Raw genomic sequence first — 21,957 nt, forward strand, 5'->3', positions numbered from 1 at the left:
AAGAGGCCTAGCAATTTTGAGGGGACACTGATCTAAGCTTTACTATGTTGTTCTCTCTTCCTTCCAACAGGAAATTCCTTGAGAAGAATTCACTCATTTTACATTCCCCCTTTTTTTTTTTTTGAAAAGATTTCTTCTTCTTTTTCTTTTCTTTTTTTTTTTTATTTATTAGGTATTTTCCTCGTTTACATTTTCAATGCTATCCCAAAGGTCCCCCATACCCACCCCCCCAGTCCCCTACCCACCCACTCCCCCTTTTTGGCCCTGGCGTTCCCCTGTACTGGGGCATATAAAGTTTGCAAGTCCAATGGGCCTCTCTTTGCAGTGATGGCCGACTAGGCCATCTTTTGATACATATGCAGCTTACTAAAACCCCTGTGCTGAATCTGGTTAGTTCCATTACGTCTATTGCAGATGCTCTTATTTAAAAGTCCTTAGCCAGATATGGGGTGCGGTTCAGTGACAGAACACACATCTACTATGCATGAGACCCTGGTTCCTAACCCCAGCACTGCAAAAGCAAACAGAAATATTACAAGTAGAGCTTCAGTCTTACTGCTAAGGCCATCGACCTTGACCTGGTTGCCTATGCCCTTCTTCCTAGAAAGGCCTACTTTCTTAATTTCCAACACATAAGTCTACCCACTGCCTCTTTTCTCCTTGGTTCCTGCTATCCTTATTTGCTCCCCATACCCTTTACAAGGCAAGTTCCCTGCAGTTTTCTATCTCCCTTTCTCCAGCTACCACCTTAAGGATTCTGAAAACTGAATTTACAACCCAACAGACTTCAGGTCCCACAACGTATTTCAAAGAACGTCATAACATGCGTCATCTTCAAGTTCTTCAAGTGCTGGGAATAAAATCTTTCCTAGTTGTTGAATCAACTGTCTGGTCTCTGAGCACTAGGATTTCCCTCCTCCTCCAGAGACCACAGAAGGGTCCACTCATCTCACCAGGTGATCTAATCTATCCTCATCTGCTTTACAAAGCCACCACACTCACATAACACCTACATCTGTGCAACCTCACCTGCAGATTCTAGCCTCTAATATCCATGTCTAAATCAGCTTCTTTCTGGTCAATACATACAGAAGCTGCCTGGCTTAACCGAGCTCCTCCCTTGTCCACTTTCACATTCCTCCTTAGTATTCTTTGCACTCTGCTGAATGTTATTCACACTGCAAATGTGGCCAAAATTTCCTCAGTTTTGACTCTTAGCTTTATGTTACTACCTCCATTTCAACTGTGCACTTCCTACTACATCTGTAAACACCACCCATGTATCTTAAGAACAGAGCCAGTGCTCTCCCTCTCCCACTTGATGGCACCGAGTCCCTCAGACTGAGTACCCTTTAACCCTCCACGACACACTCAACAACTCTTCAAACTTGTGACACTTGCACCAATCATACTACAAGGGAAGGAGGGCGGGAAGCACCTGAGTGGATTTCACACATATCTCTGTTTGCCACTGTACCATATTTTGTAAGAAGTACATGTTCCACAAATATTTGTTAAAAGATTGGATTATTTTAAAACCCTACATTCTAAGGCCTGAAATGCATCAGTGGGTAGAAGCACTTGCAGGCCAGCCTGTTAATGTGAGTTTGAGCCTCAGAGTCCACGTTAGCAGGAGAAATGAAAGTACTGCACACTTTTCTGCTGTCCTCCACACATGCACAGTGGCATACACAAGTCCATACAACATATACATCCTGGCAATGAACTGACTCTATAAGAAAAGCAGCTAAAATACCATAAAACAAATAATTCATAAATGTACTAAGTTAGAACCAATCGATCAGACTGTTTCTGCTTCCTATTTTTTAGAGTGCAATCACTGCAGAGTGAAACTACTACTGCTGTGCTCACTACAACTCAAGACACATAACATGTTGTAGAACTGTAAGATTCTGGAGAAAGGAAAAGACAAGCACATTAGATACTGAGTAGAAAAGAAAGGTTGTCTATAAATAAATGTAAAATTGCTCCATCTTTTTGTCATGCCAGCTTACAGCTTCTAGAGGTTATAAACCATCTACAATCAAAAAAGAAAAATTTGAAAATTATAAAAACAGAAAAGTGGAACGGTCATTTCCACATTCCCCATTTGTGTCTCTTGGGGTTGGTCAGAATATGAAAAGAAGTCAGATGAGTCAGAGAATGGAAGATAAGCTAACTGCTTCAATTGGAAACAGCCCTTGCTCCTGGAATGACAGAACTGATCCTTCTCTGTATAGACCGAATAATCTCTGAAACACAAAATCCTAAGTCTTGTCTTCATCATGAGGAAACACTCAAAATCCCTAGGAAAGCAGCCCCAACTGCAGAATACAAACCTCACACTGAGAGTAGATTTCTAAACACACACATAACATAGGCTAACCAAAAGACTAAGAAACCAAGACGGTTAAGATGAGCTCTGGCATGTGTTTAGCAAATATGAGGACTGCTCAACACCCAAAAGGCAGAAATAAAGGGAAAAGTAATGAGAAAGATAGGGGAATTGGCGGTGTTATTATTGTTGCTGTTTTCTAAAGAGCATCTACGCAGATAAAGGATGCTTTTGTAAACTTCAGGTCTGTCTTAAAATAAAAATGAGCTAATCTCAAATTTAGTAGTAGTGGTAGTAGTAGTAGTAGTAAATGCAGACAATTACTTGTCTTTTTTACTAAGATATATTTAAAGTGTATGAGGTTTTTGCCTGTGTATATTATGAGTGTTCCTGGTGCCTCAAGAGGTCAAAAGAGGTATTAGATTCCCTGAGACTGAAGTTATAAGTGTTTGTGAGTTATCATGTGAGTGCTGGATGCCAAATCCAAGTCCTCTTCAAAAGCAGTCAGTGCTCTTACCTGCTAAGTACAAAAGCTTTGCAACCCAAAGGCAGACCCTCAATTTCCAAAATTTGCTGTTTTATGACTAGGCTTACTCCATTGTTCATTTGACTTGGGTCCTAACTCCTGCCTTAAGCAGCAGAGGTGTGAATAGTAGGCATAATGCCCATATTATATACAAAACTGAAAAATGTGGAGGAACATGAAAACACTTCAAATATTCCAATAAAAGTACTCTATTTGTTCTTTAAACAGAGAAAAGAAACATGGATACATATTTCTGATTTTTTTTAACTTAAAGCCATCTGTTTTGATTTCTAAGCTCTACTAACCACTTGATAGAATAGGTACCTAAATAAAACAAAATAGCCCTGGTTTCAAATTTCATTCACCCAAGAAAACATCAGGATAGAGCCACAGAAACCGTCTGGGAAGAGCTGTTCGCGTTTAGGGTACTGGTTCCAGATAGACCAACTAAAGAAGGCTGGGAAGAGCTGCTCGAGTTTATGGGAAGGAATCAACACCGAGTCTCACAAGAAAGAGGGAATGGCTAAAAACAGATTCACAAGTCACACACACACACACAAAAGTTAATTCGGCTAACTTTAACATGTGATTGCAACCCAAAGAATATCATTTCAACAATATATTGCAACCTGAGAATATCCAGGAATATCCATTCATATAGCCACTACCAAAAATTTACATTAGAATAAAGGTTTCTAAAATTTAAAAAAAATTCTTCTCTCACAGATTGATATGAAATGTCAAAACAGAGGCTCATAACCTAAAATATATACAAATTGCTACTTCAGTGTTAGTTAAAATTTTTCATTATACTGCTCAGTAACAGAAACCTCAGCTTAAAAATGGAAAGCATTATGTAAATGAGCTAAATACCTAATAAAAAATGGAAAAAAATGGAAAGCATTTTATTAGGATGAATTCCCTAAGTAATAATGACGACTAAACATGTTAAGGACTGGTGGTTGTTCTGTGTTGAGAAGCAATACACATGAGAGAACACTACAAGGAAGTCACAGCAATGAGAAGGCCTCACCTTGACATGGCTCTGGGCTCCAAGATTATAGATCTCTGTAGGCTTGACTTCATTGATGATTTTCACTAGGCAGGTGCTGTCAGTGAGGTCACCATAGTGCAACTTCATGTCTTTAAGATTTAGAAAAAAAATCAGAAACAACAAAAACAAAACCCATATTACTCAAGTATGAAAATGAAGAACAAACTGGAAATGTTCCCAGACGTGATTCCCCATCCCTGAAATCTCAGTATTTAACCAGAACAACTTAGCAAAATCCTGCCTTGTGTACCAACTCCTTCCAACAAGATGAAAACTGAAACATCGTATTTGATCATTGAGTACCAGAATATGACTTATCTTTAAGAAACATATAATATAGAAAGGTTACTGTGTGGATTTATAATAATAGGAAACTCAAATACACTTGTTCAAAAATTATAATATCCCGAGGATGTTAGACAATTATCACAGGGCTGTAAGTAGTTAAAAGATGTACTATTTAAAAGTGAGATGCAGACAAATATGACCCTGGAATAATGTACAATACTCCCTAAAGAGTATTGTACACAGCACACTCATGATAGAAAGGATAGCCCTTTTGGCGAAACTTTGCCCATAAACCATCATGTGATTTTTAAGTGCCTTACAGATTAAGTCCTTAAGCTGGCTATAAAACGACTATGGTAGTAACATAACTGTTCAAGGTACAACCAATCTAGCCAAACTACTGTGCTGAGGCTAACTTGCACTGACTTCATTAGTCTAAAAATGTGACCGGCTTGCTAGCTTGGTCTACACCTAGATCCAATGGTGGCATCATTTTATACAAAAAATATATATATATTATATATTGAGCATTTCTAATCTGAAATTACATGTGATATGATTCAAAATCTTTGAAGTACTCATAATATAATGCTAAAAATGAAAAAAAATCCTCACCATGAAAATGGTTTGTGTACAAAATTATTTAATATATATATGAAACATTATAAATTCTAAGTGATTATCTGATCTTTTTTATAAGCCATTTTATTAAAATCTAAAAAAAAAAAACTCCAAATTTATTCAGCATATAGTAAGTTCTAAAAAGATATACTGTGTAACTTAACCATTAGGTGAAAAACCTTTTCTGTGGATATCTGGGTCACCTTCCTGATGATATCAATATCTAAAAGTAACCTAACCTTTGTCTCTTGTTAGGCATAAAGTCTAAATCACTTTGGGGTAACAATCTCACTGTATCACCCTTGCTAGCCAAAAACACTAAGCAACACATAGATTGAAAAGCCTTGTGCCTGAGGCTGAGCGCTGTCCTTATCATGGCATCTGATAATTAAGTCACAATATTTCTGTGTCTCTATTTCCTCATATACAAAATATTCTCTTTAACCACCGGAGTAAGGAGATCAAATGAGAAAATAATGTAGTATGCTAAGTGATACTGTTCTGCACAAACAAATTAATAGCAACAAAAGTAAGAAAGCCACTAAATGCTGATATTGATCTCTAAAGCAATGTTGGTATCATTTGAGTTATCATCGAGATTTAAAAGTATCTTCAAGAATTATTTTAAAAATTAAATGTATATAAAGTTATGTGGGTAGAGAGGTGGGGAGGACCTGGGAGAAGGGAAAGAATGTGATCAAAACAGATTTTACAAACTTTTTTAGGTAATATTTTTAAATTTTAATTTTAAAAAAAATCTTTAAAACTCTTAGAATAAGCCATATGAATAAATCTTCAAAAAAATTATCAATGTACAAAGATCCAAACTGAACCAAATATAGAAACAAAAAAGTGCTATTTTAATACAGAACTGCTATTACTTGAAGAAGCAGGAACACCTGACCTGAAGAAAGCTGATGAGAGTGATGCCTTCCACTGCTCTCTGAAAGCTGTCTACACAATGCTACCCTAAGAACCAACCAAGATGGCACTAAGCTGAGGGCAGCTATAGAGCAGGTTTCCACTGCTCAGTTCAGCTGCAGTCATTCCTGGGTGAATAACTGTGACCAGATGGGCTGAGAGTACTGAGATTTGAAATTATCTTAAAAATAGGAAGCAACAGAAAAAAATTAGAAAAAAAATTACTTACTTCCTTCAATATGAGCCTGAGGATTCTTATATAAATGTTCAATTCGACCTGTATTAAATGAACTAGATCGCCGTACTATTCCATGGACCTGAGTTTTAAGTATAAAAAGAAAAAAAGAAAATTAAAAATATAAAATGAGGATTAACAAACAACTCAGAAGTTCATTTGCTAATGAAAAGCTCTAGAAAAACTATAAACAGTAGTACTTTTAGATGAAATTTGTAAATTATGAGAAAGAGTTCCAGAGTTTAGTTTCTGCCCAGCCACTGCCTGTGTGCTAGGAGCACACTGCTTCTGACTTGATCCAGGGTTTCTACTGTCAATCGAAATGTAAGTGATTAGACAACTACAAGGCTTCATGCAGTTACAAATGCTCAGACTTGTCTTCTAAGCATACTCGGTCACACTGATGGCAAGCCTATCTCTGATTTGAAAATGAAGACAAACTTGAGGCTGCAGCTGTAAAACCGCTTTTTTAAAAACTGTTTAACAGCGAGCATAAAGTTTCCACAGTTTCCCCAAGTTCTCAGTGCTACGTCAAATTATATCACTTTCTGGAAGTATAGATAAAATCAGAGAGCAATTGCTGTTGTGCACCTGTATGGAAAAGTTAGAAAGATAGACTATAAAGATTAAGAAGGAGATTTTTATATTACTAAGTTTAAGACACAAAAGATTCAAAGGTTAAAAAAAAAACGTAAAAAAATAAAATCTTGACATGGCCCTGGTCAGTGTGAAGGGATAAAGTCACTGTACAGCAAGGCATACCTGTCTGATACTAAAGAAAAGACTACTGTGTGTGTCTGACACATGAGAGAAATTGCTCCACACTTGGTCCCACTTCCTCCTTGTGTCAAGATTTCTCCCTCTGTGCTGCCAACGCTAACATCAGCTTATGTCACCAACTGCCCAGGTTCCAGTTGCACTGGTGGCAGTTTTAATCCTTGACTTATTTTAGAAGTGTTCCTTCTAATGTTGGGTAGATTTGTTTGCAGCTGAATACACTTCTATATTTTAACTCAATCGTTTTCTGTCTATTTTAACCCAAAATTAATCCCTGGCATGACTCAAACATTCCAAGTGCGAAGGGGAATTATAAGCACATAAGGCCTTCTTTCAAACAGGAAGAAATGTCATCGCTGTTTCATATGGCATACACAAGAAACTGACTTCTGCTAAAGACACAGCACACCCACAATTAACACTTCCGCTAGTTAGCTGTTTTTGTCAAAAGAAAAGCATGTAACACCATTTTCCAAAAAAACAAAACTCAAGAAAAGTTGGTAAATAAGAAAATACCTTAGGAAAGAAATGTTGCAAACTTCACTGACATTTTAGAAGGCAAACATAAAACTGAAGAAGCATTAAATTAAAATGCATTATTAAACTTATAATGAATTGCAAGTTACACCAATCCATACTATTAATGAATATTATTAAATAAGGGACAATTTCACATTTTATTAATGCATAGGAAACTTGGTATTAAATCAAAGGTACTTCTAATATACAGATTTCTCCAATATAAGTGTTCTACTGTATTCAGTAAACATTTTACTTTGATCTAAAATTGCAACTTATGTGATAATTAAAATATAGTTATTATTTGGGCAGCCTTCTCTTGATTACTGAATTCTAGAAAAATCACATATTCCAATAGGCAAAAGCACACAGAGAAATGCCCTAAATATAACAACTTGAAAGGCTTTGATAAAGAATACTGTACAATCTTAACAGACTTGGACACCAAGTTCAATCAAATATAAGCAACAAATTTACTGTCACATCTACAAAGACAATCAATAAGCACTACTTCTTGTTTTGTTTTTCTCTGGTGAAAAAAAAATGTTTTAATTTCCACTCACTCCCAACTTTTGGCATGTGTGTAGAAGGGAAGAAAGACTTGCCAAATACTTAATCCATGACAGCAGGTATTATTCTAAGAACTAATGAAAGCTGAGTCTGTCTGCTTCTAAGGCAGGTGAAATACAAACATTAAGACAAGCCAAAATGTGTGCAAACTTCATAATCTAGTTAAGAATTTAAGATTAGCAGCTTTTTCTGTACAGAAAGAAAATAGGTCCTTTTTCAAGATTGGGGAAGAAAAGAGGATGTGAATTAGAAAAGCAAACTGAGAAAATAAATAAGCCAAGTGACCTTTATATAAACTTAATCAGAATTGTAATTAATTATTCTAGCTCAGGACAGCTAAGTACTTAAGTGGAAGAGGATGATTTAACATACAAAGCTCATGCCTCAGTCAAAATTTCAAGTTTTCACAATATCAAAGTAAAGATGGTTTGACTTCAAAATGTTGAATTCAAATTAGGTGCTAAAACATGGAAGTGTGGGGTTTTTTATTTCGTTATTTATTAAGAAGATAGGTGATCCACACCACTGGATTTCAAATTCTCCAGTATCTAAATTGTTCTTGGAGGAGGATGGCTCCCAGGGATGGTTAGTGCCATTCATCTTTGGAAAGTATGGATCGCCTAGATTGTACCAACAGCTGGCATTGACCTGGCAATGACTACATACTAGACACTGGTCTTTATGACACAGAATGGCCACAGACCAACAACTGGTCTTTATTGGTGGTAAGTACAGCAGATCTTTACAATCACCATACCACAAATGAGAGCACTGTCTGACAATGCATAACTCACACAGCTAAAGGGCATACTGGTTTTATCCTGACGTACACTGCACAGCTTAAAGATTATATCTATATGAAGATTGGCCTTTTTCCTAATCAAAGTACCAAGCTCCTAAAACAGCAAACAATTTTGAAGAAAAATATCTCAAAACGCCTCACATATAAAGGAAGAGGAAGAAGTCCACATTCTAAAACACACCTCTCACATAACATCAGACTGTCTGAATTGAGTCTTTTCTGCTTTGACACTCCATCTTAGGGAGGTGGTCATGGTTTCTTTCCTAGAAGGGAAACCCAAATGAACTTGTTCTTGACATTAAATTCTGATACTCTGTGTTGGTGTTGTTTGTTTATTAAAAAACAGATTCTCTTCTTATAATCACAGATAACGTTAGCTTTTGCAGAGTTCAACTTGGTTTTTTTTGTTTGGTTGGTTGGTTGGTTGGTTGGTTGCTTGCTTGGTTTGGTTTGGTTTTGGTTTGGGGTTTGTTTGTTTGTTTTTTTTTTCAGTATTAGACTTTATTTCTCACATTTTTTTCTCTGTGCAAAATGAGCAGACATTGTAGTGGTCACCATGCTGCCTGTCAGCTATCTAAACTCGTGGTGCTGAGAAGGCAGGCACACTAGAATGTACTTCCATAGCAGGTTTTCACTACTGTTGACCTTCCTTTCTCCCTGGAAATATGAGGGAATGTCTAAGTTCTAGAATCTTAGGCAAGAAAACATGCCTGCTTTCATATTGCAATTCATGAGTTAGACTATAGTATCTTCTACAGTTATGTGCCCCTGCTTGTCCCCAGTCACTCTCTCTGCCACTCTTATATCAAGGGGCACCTTGTATCTCACAGAGCTCCCCTGACTGTTTCACAAATGCTCTCTCATCCAATCTTCCCAGGAATCCTGGACAATAGACAGATGTACTCATCACCCCTACTTTACAGACAAAACAAACAAACAAACAAACAAACAGAAAATAACCAAGAAATCTAGAAAACAAAGTTTTAGATGGGTCAAGAAATTTGACTAAGGATACAGAGCTAAGCAAGAACAGAGGATTTGTATACAATAAGCCAACCAGTACCCAAGCCCCAAGGCTGACTGCTATGAGAACTAGGCCACTTATTTACCTTCTTATTCTAAGCTATATAAATAAAAGAGATACGGACACTAAGCTTTAGCAAGGTACAGAATATACATACTACATACTTATAGGATATATAGGATAGGATATAGGGTGACTGTCCATAACACCTGACAAGTCTTGATTTTCCTCACTATGAAGACATCTGCAGATACTAAAAAATGAACAAGCAGTCAGACATGGTGACACATGCCTGTAATCCCAGAACATGGTAGAACTGGGGCAGAGATGAAGTATATATATATACACATACATAAAACCTTAAACTTTGAATATCCATAGTCTCTAAAACTATGGAGCCAACAAACTGCAGCCTGTCTATCTGTTGTGAACAAGGACAGACTTTTCTTTATTCCCTAATTAATACAGCTAGTTATGTAATATTTGCATTATGCTGGGTGTAATAACTATCTTAGTGATGATTTCATATATATAAAATATGTATACGCAATATACAAATAACATTTTATCTAGGTAAGTTAAGTGTCCTCAGACTTTGATATGTGCACAGACTCCTGGAACCAATCGCTTGCAGATCATCAAAAGACAACTGTGTTTCACTCCTTTGTTTTTGAAGGCCCATGGGGAATGTGTTCAGATGCACAGGTTTCAGTGACCACATTCAACAGCCATGGTCCAAGCTTCAGGAATCAAAAGGTACATGGATGAAGGAGTAATTGACTCTTAGTAAGCATTATATTAATACATGCTATTGCTTTGCTTACATGTTGCTCCATGATAAAAGTTTTCTATGCCTGTTTTCTTTTGTTGTTGTTGTTTCTTAAGTACAGTTGGAACAAAGGGGCTTATTTAACTGTGTTATTTTCCCCACTGATTTGGCTCTGATCTTCTACGGGCCTGCTTCACCACACTAGGCTCCCTGTATCACTGACAGCAAATCCAAGTCTGCCTCTTCTATTCCAAGAACAAAGCAGCTTCACCGTGGTGCCCCTCGGTGTTCACCTAGTCCTGGCCCACACTTTGCTACCAAACCTATGTTGCTTCTAGTTATCTCTAAGCTTCCTACTTCTGAATAGAAACTGAATTTGAAAACAGTCAAAGTAGGTCAGAGGTAAGGGCAGCAAGGTAGCTTAGCACATAAAAGTATGTGCTGCCAAGCCTGATGACCCGAGTTCAGTCCTCCCAGAAAACAGAACAAGCTGCCACTAGTTCTCGTCTGACCTTTACACACACATGCTGCAGCACAAACACATATGCACATGAAGTAAAAATGTTTGCTGTAATAAAAAATACTTAAACAGTTCAGAAGTAAGGTCCAACGGGTTCACCCAGTGTAGTCACTCACGACCCTTCTTCTAGTCCTTTACACAGCAGAACCCTATCTGTTCACAAGAAGGCAGCATCAGCCGCTCCCAGGGACATGTAAGAAAGGTCAATCGCAAGCTTCCGAAGCAGCCTGTGTGTCGGCACTAAAGGCTGAGAGTGCACTGAGATAGAAGTTTGCATTCATCCAAAATTGCTGTCACTGACTCTGGACCCAGCTGCGGTCGGCCATGTTTCCAGTCATTCAATTACACACACTCTAACTCTACCCTGCTCATGATGATCTTGAATAACCAAGAACTGCAGCTGATAATCCTGGAAATTTTCCAATGCTGTCTATTTTTTATCAGCCTAATGTTTACTTGTGACCAAAAGCATAAAAAGATAAAGCCTATTTCACTGTCTCCCAATGAACTGTGAGTTGAGAAGTAAGTCTTCTGCTGTCTTTCTGTAACAGAGTAAAATGTACTCTTTTACCTTCAAATGCTAAAAGCATTCAAACATTTGCAGCTCACCAGGCATTCCTATTTGCAAATCTTGAATCCTGCCTGTCTTTTGAAGCCTGTTATTTCCTCAAAGAGACACCTGATTAGAGCTTTACTTCTCCAGGACAGTCTCCTCTGCCTTCTCCAGCAGCACTAAAAGCAACACATGTGCAACCCTCCTGCTTGCAAATGACAACACCTACACAGATGACTAGTCCCAAGGCCTACCCACCCACTAGTCCACTCATTAGAAAAGCATAGAGCCACACACTTCCTTGTCTATAGACTACATTCAGTCACTGCCTATTACTTTTAACTTCATTTCTACTCACAGTCCCAGAGGTCCACCTCTAAGTACAGCACAACACATCTCCATCTTCAACACTGCAATAACTGGGCTTACCCAGCTCCTTATCCTAATTCTCTGGCAACTCACTCCCATCACTGGCCATCTTATAGCAGCAGGTCATACATATCTGAAAGAGCACTTCAGATGTATCCCTACCACATTCTCCTGATACTTATTAACATATACCTTAACAGCTTAACTAAACAACTTCTTCCTAAAACCAATACTTATTATTACTTGCTGAAACTCACTTTGTTTTTGTTGATTAGTCTCAATTACTATAGCAATCTATTCCTATAGATGTGTACAAAGATACTCCCATAATTACACGTGTCTTACTTTCATATTGAAGATATAAAACTACTATACAACAGAGGTTCCAAACACTGCTATGACTTCTTATACTCATAGCTATCAGAAAATGCTGAGTTGTAATAAAAAAAAAAAAACTAATCCAATTTTCCTTCAAATCCTGTTAGCAAGCCAAATTATTGCAGTTCTTTTCCATTCGTCCAACTGCACATTTTAATACAACATTGCTACAATTAATGGTAGAAAAGAGAAAATGTAAAACTATTAACACAAACATTTCCAAAGCAGGTCAGAATATGTGTAAGCCTATAAGTTTCTATTCTGTATAGATCATGAATTTATTATACATAAGTACCTGCAGAAAATGTTCTTTAAAAGTAAGGAATATTCACTAAACTACATGAGATTTAATACAAATCATTTCTAATGTTGAAGAAGAAAACACAATGATAATAGCAGCAACAATGGATCTGACAGATTCATCTTCCATAAAATATACAGCTGCCTATTAGAAAGCAAACACCTCCAGGTGTAAATCTTTCATGCAAGCTTGCCAAAGATCAGCTTCTACTTTATTGCTCTGTGCAATTTCCAAATTAAGTGACTTTACCAGGAGTGGAACTTTTTAATGTCGCACATTACATCATAAATTAACCCTAACACTCTTACAGTCAGGCTCAGGCAGGCTGCTGCTTTATCAGGGAACAAGGGAGACATGCAGAAGAGCTGAAGCCCATGTGCTCACCACAAGATAGACAGCACAATGAGCTGGCAGCATGACCGGCGCCACGGCAGAGCCATGCTTGCATTCTGACTTGTTATCAGAGTTTCCGTGGAAAGCACACACAGAGGAAACAAGGCAGCTGCATCCCAGCAATCCCGGGCAACCCCAGCAGCACCGAGCCACTCACCTCGTACCCTTTCTCCAACAGGAATTCTGCCAAGTACGAACCATCCTGGAAGAGAGGGAAAATTGAGAAGAGTTACACTGATGGTGACAGGTACAGAATGGTGATCTACTCTAAGAGTTTGGAGACCATCATTTGAAAGGAAATTTAAACAGAATAAAAATCATAGCAACCAAAATAAAAACAAAACTGCTAGTGGCAACAGACACTGAATGCTTTTCCACTATTCACGGAGCAGAGAGTAGCCCATGGAAGCATCACGGATTAGAGCAACAGAGAGAGCACAGCGTTTCAGAATCGCATGGATTTGGGTTCAGGTTTTGTTACTTACAGGCTATGTGAAATATGAAACTATGTTAGAGAAGTAAATTGCCTTGGTGCCATAGGAATACAAAATTCTAGTGGGGACACTATTTAATAAAGAAACTCTGGAAGTTCAAGGGGATATAGAGAGCACAAGGTGTTGACATTGCTGAGTATCTCCAAGAAGGTCTCAGGGACCAAGGACAGTGGCTAAGCCCTAGGGCTGTAGAAAGTGGGTGAGTTTAGAGGGGTCTGAGGAGGAGAGGATTCAGAGGGTTTACAGGATGGGGCACAATGAAAACTGCTTGATCCTATATATGTGCATATATACAAACTTCTTCTTTTCTTTTTCTTTTTTTTTTTTTGGTTTTTCGAGACAGGGTTTCTCTGTATAGCCCTGGCTGTCCTGGAACTCACTTTGTAGACCAGGCTGGCCTCAAACTCAGAAATCCACCTGCCTCTGCATCTGCCTCTGCATCTGCCTCTGCCTCTGCCTCCCAAGTGCTGGGATAAAAGGCGTGTGCCACCACGCCCGGCACAAACTTCTAAAGAGGAAACTGTTGTTGCTATTTGATGATATAATAAATACAGGAGTTAATCTTACAACATGCAGTAACTCCTACCTTAAGAAAGTTATCTGAATAAGCACGGAGAGTCTCAGCTGATAATAATTAGTTTAGAAATTTCTAGATAGGAGTTTCTATTTAAATAATTTCATGTCACTTTAAGAGGAAAAATATGATATATCTAATTAAACTACTTTGAGGTCAAAAGTTGAACTATTATTATTCAAGGAGTATTAGCTTCCCTCAGAAAGAGAGTTGTCTTGCACTTTTGCATAACTGCTCTTCAGCTTTCTGACCCAATGGGGAGTCCCTTCTAAACAACTCAGACTTAAATGTAAAACTATGGGTACAATTAATACAAATATATGTTCTGAAAAGTAGCTTGAGAATTTGGGTTTTCTTGGGTTTCATAAGTTTAGAAAAGCTTAAAATATCTTTTTGAAGTACAGAAACACCTACCAAATCTTCCAGGAAAAAGGAAAGTGAAGTACATCTCAGTGTTACCATGATCTGGCCTAAAGCTGGACCTGGAGACATCCTATGGGCTCTGAAAATGACAGGGCTGCCAAGTGAGCATTGACAAAATTGGTGTAGAAGTCCTACATGAACTCACACAGAATGACAAGGCCAGGGATACAAAGGACACATTCTGTGGTTCATTAAAAACTCCAGCAGACTTTCTTCTGGATTCTTGACAAATATTCTGGTTTATAGGCTCATGTGGAGAAGAGAGTTTGGCCTTTTCATTTCAGTCTCACAATGTATGTAGGTTTTTACATACATTTAGATGCTGGTTAAAATAAGTCACAAGGCTGACGGATTCAAGCCAAGCCAAGCCGAGCTGGTCTATAGGATCACTGTTTCCTTTAGGGGGTAGTGGGGTTGTCCTTCTTCATTAATAAGAACAAAGTATTAAAGAAATAGCTGCAATGATAGTAATTTGACTCTAGTCTCTAAAGTCCTAGAAAGCAGACTTGCTTTTGTTACAGTCTTCTTACTGTGAAGCTGCCAACAGGACACTTTCTACTCTTTATCCACTTGGAATAAAACAGAATGATTTATGTTCTACCACACTCACAGAGAATAGGGACCGCGGGAGTGGGGGCTAATGGTAACTCTGCTGGACCTCCCTGGGTAGGGAGAGCTGTGATTATTCAGAAAGCTGATGTGAAACAGACCTGACTAGGACTGAACTCTGTCAATAAGGTCTTGTTCTTCTCACCCAGGCTGCTCCTCAAACTTTCCATCCACACTGGAACATTCTGAACCTGCAGTGGCACTCACTTCCTCCTCATTTCCTTGCCAGGCCCCTCCAGTGATAGGGCCCAGGCTGCACAATGAGTGGGAAACCAGCCGAGCAAGGGCTCTTGGTCTCAGGCCCAGGGAGCTCAGCTGGCCTTTCCCCCTCATCCTCCCTACTGGTCCTGGGGGACTGCTGGGAGACATGGTATCTGAGCAGGCAGCCAAACCAGCAGGATGGCTGATAGAGAATGCTCCAATCAAACTAATGACTGAATCGTCGCACCAAGGAGGAGTAAGTAATATTAAGTTAGTACAGTTGACTCTGGAAAACAGGAAAATTGGCTAGATCTACCCATTTTCTAGGACCCAGTATTAATTCCAGTCAGGTTCAAATTTTGTTACTAAAAACTTTTTAATTGGAGAGATAATGTCTCAGCTGTGACCTTTTTAAATTTAACTCTTCGTATGGTTATTAGAGGTATCTATTTTATATGAAATTCCACACACTTTGAGACAATCACTATGGCTTCACTACTTTCGAAACAGAAACTTTCTCTTTTTCTCTCACACAAGAACTTGGTAAGAAGAGTTAAACAGTCTTTTGTCATCTCAGATAACTGAGATGAAGTTTAACATCACACAACTAGTTATAGTTGAAACTAATACTAGAATCCAACTCTTTCATTATCTGAACTAAAAAATAATCGCCCTCACTATGCTCCTGGGAGCTACCAAAACATGGCAAACCTCAGCAAAGTAATGCAAGACCATTAAAGATCATTTTCAAATTAACTTGATTTGGCCCTTTTCCATTACAGGGTGTTTTGTGGATTAAACAGTGCTTCCAGCTTCAATCAAGCAACCCAAATACAAAGAAATCCTGTAATTATAGAATACTCTAGAAGAGAAGAGAAAGAAAACATGAGTGCCTGGGATTTCTCAGGTCATGGATCGCACCCCCATGAGGCAACACAGTGCTATGTGGAGGGAGTGTTGCTTTGGTGGTACATACATGTCGAGGGATGACGCCCCTTTACAGGACCTAAAAATACAAGTTTCCATGTGGCTGATATCTATCATGTATGTATAGATTGATAAGTTTTCATGGGCAGTAAGAAATATTCCACAAAGAGCCACATACAATTTAAGCATTATTCCAGAAGGCTCATATTTCAACTACTAATGAAAACTATGTAAAACTCTGGATCTACAAACACAGAAAGGTTATCCCTTTCTATCAAAAGCCATAGATGGGAATTGAAGGTAAAAGGTACTAACTGGACTTCAAACTCAATGGGCAGACAAATAAACAGGTGTTATCATCCTACAACCAATACTAGTTAGTGTTTCTATTCTGTTTTCTGTCAATGTACTTGCAGCCAAATGTGAAGAAATGAAAAGGGAAAAAGGATACTGCTGACATGTGCAGAAGAGTTGAGCCTGCCTGGAAGGCATGCTTCCATTTAGGCACCATTTGGGAGCCTCTTTGAAAGGATGAGATGGAAGAAACCACACCACTGAAAAAGAGCAGTCTTACTAAAGCAGGTCCCACCTGAATAACCTGATATATGTGGCATAAAACAAAGTCAAAATGGTTTAAATTTCATGATCTATATTTTGGGGATTTTTTGGTAATTGAATTAAAAACAGTTCTTAATCATGAACTCCATGCATGCAAAGATACAGTATCAAAGGTTGGACATGCGTGGCAGGAGACAGAATACAACATCTGCATGAAGAGAAAGGATTTATTTATAGTGCCTTCCACATTCTTTCCCTATAAATATTTTAATTCCTCTAAAAAGGACTGCCAACAGCTTGAAGCCAGCCTGAGGAACAGAGTTAGTTACATAACAGTCTGGGCTACACTGAGAGACTGTCTCAAGCAATAAAAACAATAATAAACATACCCCCAAAAGCATCTTTTAAGCTAATCACTACTACAATATCAAAGTATTCTGTACTTCTAATAAGAACTATATCACCTCAATAAATACAGAAGGATGCTGTTTTAAATCACATTGGAATTTTCTAGTAATTTGATCAGTGAACTATGAATTATTCAGGAATAGAATGTATTAACAAGTATTGACACCTGGTTCATGTTTGTAGCAAATCACTGGACAATATCTATGTCAAATTTAGGATTCAAAAGACCATGGGGTTCCATCCCATACTCAGCTTCCAAACGCTGACACCATTGCATACACTAGCAAGATTTTGCCAAAAGGACCCAGATATAGCTGTGTCATGTGAGACTATGCCGGGGCCTAGCAAACACAGAAGTGGATGCTCACAGTCAGCTATTGGATGGATCACAGGGCCCCCAATGAAGGAGCTAGAGAAATTACCCAAGGAGCTAAAGGGATCTGCAACCCTATAGGTAGAACAACATTATGAACTAACCAGTACCCCAGAGCTCTTGACTCTAGCTGCATATGTATCAAAAGATGACCTAGTCTGCCATCACTGGAAAGAGAAGCCCATTGGACTTGCAAACTTTATATGCCCCAGTACAGGGGAACACCAGGGCCAAAAAGTGGGAGTGGGCGGGTAGGGGAGTGGGTGGGAGGGTATGGGGGACTTTTGGGATAGCATTGGAAATGTAAATGAGGAAAATACCTAATAAAAATTATATATATATTATATATATAATATATATAATATATATATATATAAAAGACCATGGGGACCAAATGATCTAACGCTCTTGTTTTACAGATCTGGAAATTGAGATTCAAAGAAATTAAGTGTTTAGTGTAAAGTTACACACTGGGAGAGTAGAACCTGCATGCCCTCGTACTAGTAGTAGTAGTAGTAGTAGTAGTAGTCGCAGCAGTAGTGGCAGCAGCAGCAGCAGCAGCAAAGTCTATAGAATCCCAAAGCTTAGAATTCTGCACTAAAATCTAAACAATTCATCATGAAGGTGTGCACCTGTTATCCCAGCAAAAGGATTAAAAGACAGGCCCCTTAGTCTTACAAACTTTATATGCCTCAGTACAGGGGAACACCAGGGCCAAGAAGTAGGAGTGAGTGGGTAGGGGAGTGGGAGGGGGTATGGGGGACTTTTGGGATAGCATTTGAAATGTAAATGAATACCTAATTTTTAAAAAGAGAGAGAGAGCCTGGACTACATATAAGGCTATGGCTCAGTAGCACAAAATTCAAACTACTGGGTACAGCTAAGTATGTAAGATACTTAGTCTAATGCACTACTATATGAAGGACAGGAACAAAATCAATCATGATGAATCAACAATAAGAGACTAAATAGTAAGAAGATATTTCAAACATGTATTCCCACCTTGTAGTCTTTAGAATTCAAATTATTTCCCCATACAAGTTGCTATCACCAAAGAATAGACTTTCACTTCCACTTTCTTCCTTGTAGAGGTGATCATAGCAATTCAATATGATGGTCAACCACTTCTGAACAAAAGAACTGTCTATGTCCAGCCAAGACCCTCTATAGCCACCTTTCTCTCTCTACCAGGAAAAGGGCCTTCTAAGCAGGTCTCCTTGTCTCATACATGATGAGAAGGAAGAATGGCTCTGCAGCCAAGTTCTGACTGCCCAGTGATGGCTGGTATTAATACATCGGTTCCAGAAAGAGGCAATTCAACTCTAGTCATCCTACACATCTATCATAACCCAATAACCAAAATTTGAAGGGAAAGCCCAATTATACCTAACATTTCAATCTACCAAATAGCAAACATCTTATTACAAAGTAATCCTTTATGTCATTTTCCATATGTGGGATGTGTGTATGTGTCTGTGTGTGGGGGGGGGTATGTGTTTTGTGTGGGGATACACGCATGCATACACAACACTGGACACAAACTTCAACCTCACAACTTTTTGAAACAGTGTGTGTTGGGGGAGATAAAACACTGTAAAAGTCAGATCAAGATGTCTGCTGTGAGATATCTCCCAGGAATGACAGAGACATTACAATCAAGATATGGCATCAGAAGAACTGCATAAGCAAGACCATTACAATGATGACACAATACGCATAGTACAGAGAAACTCAAAGGACCCTATGCCTAGACAAAGAACAATAGGTAATTAATGAGTATTGAGAGAAGGAGAATCTGTCTTTCCCAGAAATACCAACGGTCAGCCTTGAAATCATATACATACAAGCAACACTAAATTGTTGCTTCTAAAGGGCTGCAATCTAAAGGGTTGTATTTGTATATTTATGTTATACATCCATATATACATACATACATACATACATACATACATAATGTGTGTTTTAACAATAATCATCTAATCAAAGAAAAAAAGGCCATGAATTTGAAAGGGGGAAAAGAATAGGTGGGTTAGGAGGAAAGGAAAGGGAAGGAGAAAATGATGTAATTACATTTTAATGAATTTAAAAAAAAAACCACTATTAAGAAAGAAATGACACTTGCCACCAAAGCAGCATGAAGAAACTTTTAAGGTGATCAAATCACTAATGAAATAGGTTTTGATTCTAGTGGTGTCCATACTATATGCTGCCTGCACTTGTTTACTTAACACCTAAAATATGGCAATTTAGCCCTTTGGTAAGCTTCCCAAAATCAGCTATGGACTCCCAACCAATAATGCTTGTAAAATATTTACACATGTATGCAGCACACAGTTAAGAAATGGCTTAGAATCAAAACTCTATCATAAATTAATGATTGCTGACCCAGGGGGTAAGATCATGAGTTGTTCCTTTTATCTATCTTCTCTACTTTCCAATCAATACATCATACTATTATAGAAAGGAACATCAAATATTTATACAAAATTTTATAGTAATTAAAAATATTACATACTTCTAAGAGTGTAAAATGTACAGAACAATCTGGATCTAAGAACATTAAAATAACAATGATATTTAAGAAAAACTGAAGGGTTTTTTTTGTTTGTGATGTTGCATATCATTCATCTGGCAACTCTTAATTATCCTCTCGCCTATTTTTCTAACAATTTCTATCCATTTTGTCAATCAGGGTAATTTGAAAATATCTAGAAAACAGGAAACTACCTAATTTTTATTTTCCACAAAAGCCAATCAAAAGCTGATTCAACAAGATTTTGGTCAGTAAAGACCCAGTGGTGTAGTTTGAAATCTATGTTCCTTCTAAATTGCAAATGTTTGTTGTGCATCCTTAGTTCAGAGAGTCAATAAGAAATGGGTAGTTCAGCTCTCACTGCCAGAATCCTATCCACTGTTGTTCCTTTATATGTAAGCTCCTTCACTCAAACCTATTCTTCTTGCCTATGTCTCTGAGTCTCTATTGAGCCACCTCTCTGAGTCTGCAAACAGCCACAGACTTAACAGTGAACATTTACACAGGTCTTGAGATACACGTGTGCTTGAGGTGCTCTTCATCTATTCACTGTTTACATCCACACCAAGTGTCTATGAGGTGCCACTCTGATTGCCTCCACTTAGAGGGAGAGACACAAGGCAAATTCGGACTAATCTGTTCAAGGACTATTATTGTGATGGCCAATCTTAATTGTCGCCCTGACACACCCAGGAAGAGGAAACCTTAAACTGAGAAACTGCCTCCATTAGATTGGCATGAGGGAATATCTGTTGTGTATTTTCTTTATTGCTACTTAATGTAGGTGGGCCCAGCACTCTGTAGGTAGAGCCATCCACAGGCAGTTCAGAACCTACAGATATTTTACTATAGAATGGACTTCTGTAGACAATAATAGAAAGGAAGCAGAATTAATGGATATCAAACACCTACTTGAGGCTATGAGTATAAGGAAATGGAGAAGGACAGGAAGGAAATAGGAAATTCAATTCCTGCTCTATTGCTCTATGCAGTATCTGGGCAGCCAGGCATTTCCTGGCCTAGATGGCACAATGTTTCAGTCCTGGCTGGGTCCTTCAGCTTTCACATGCATCATCACACTCACACGTGGACAGAATGAAAACACAATAAGCAGTAACCTGTCGAGCTATCTCAGAATTGCGGTAGCTGCATGAGTCATCGACAGGGAGTGGAAAAGCTTTGTGGATAAAAGAAAAGCTATCTTCTACACTGGATGGCACAGTGCCCTGAAGAAATAAATCACCCCACCTGAGCATGAAATCAGGGGCAACAGGAAAAAAAAGGAGGGAATCCTAGAAGCATATCCGCCTCACAGGCTAGTTCAGTGCTGCTGTGAATACCTTCTTTCAAGTTTGGAACAATATAGTTCCTGAAAGTTTTTTTTTATATATATATCAGCACTCCAGATATATTGATAAGGGCTTTTACAGAGTTACAGAAATGCCAATAATAAATTACCAGTAAGCATTATGTACAGCTATAAAGTACACAGCTATATCTATATAAGAACTCAAACTACAAATTTTAAAAAATGAATTCTTTTCCCTATCCTTTCGCTTTCCTCACTGTCTCAAAGCGAGTGCCCATGCAATGCTCACTGTTTCCTCAGCACTAATCAGCCAAGTGCTTTCCAGAAGAGCTGAGCGTTTGCAGGACCTCTAAGGAGAGCAAAACGGCCTCTGCCCAGTGCTCTAGGCCATGAAGAGTGAAAAACCCGGAAACTAGGAAGAAAAGACATTTTATATTGAAAAGATTAAAATTATAAAATAATTTAGTATTTACTTGGTGTATTAATTTCTTACTATGTGTTCCTTTTGATAATTTATATTATAGCTTTGGAAGAAAGCAAAACAAATGTTTTGTCTGTGACATCTAAAAGGTCACTGGAGTGACACATGATAA

At 38.2% G+C, this 21,957-nt stretch overlaps 1 protein-coding gene and 1 long non-coding RNA gene across 3 annotated transcripts in view; one reads left to right on the forward strand and one right to left on the reverse strand.

The window, feature by feature from the left end:
• Gmds (GDP-mannose 4, 6-dehydratase) overlaps positions 1–21,957 on the reverse strand; it is a 519,180-nt gene that overhangs the window by 401,658 nt on the left and 95,565 nt on the right. Inside the window, exons 2-4 of one of the 2 annotated variants that reach the window (NM_146041.2) lie at positions 13,113–13,157; positions 5,975–6,062; positions 3,895–4,004 (exon numbers count right to left, since the gene is read on the reverse strand). The exons of the other annotated variant lie outside the window; for it this stretch is intronic. Coding sequence (NP_666153.1) covers positions 3,895–4,004; positions 5,975–6,062; positions 13,113–13,157 — 243 coding nt within the window. The remainder of the gene's footprint in view (positions 1–3,894; positions 4,005–5,974; positions 6,063–13,112; positions 13,158–21,957) is intronic. 2 annotated transcript variants of the gene reach the window in all.
• On the forward strand, positions 12,967–16,687 carry Gm52055. The gene is made up of 3 exons (XR_003950666.1): positions 12,967–13,202; positions 15,205–15,512; positions 16,039–16,687. It is a non-coding gene; the product is annotated as a predicted gene, 52055 (long non-coding RNA).

Source organism: Mus musculus, chromosome 13, assembly GCF_000001635.26.
Source record: "Mus musculus strain C57BL/6J chromosome 13, GRCm38.p6 C57BL/6J".
Classification (NCBI taxonomy): domain Eukaryota; kingdom Metazoa; phylum Chordata; class Mammalia; order Rodentia; family Muridae; genus Mus; species Mus musculus.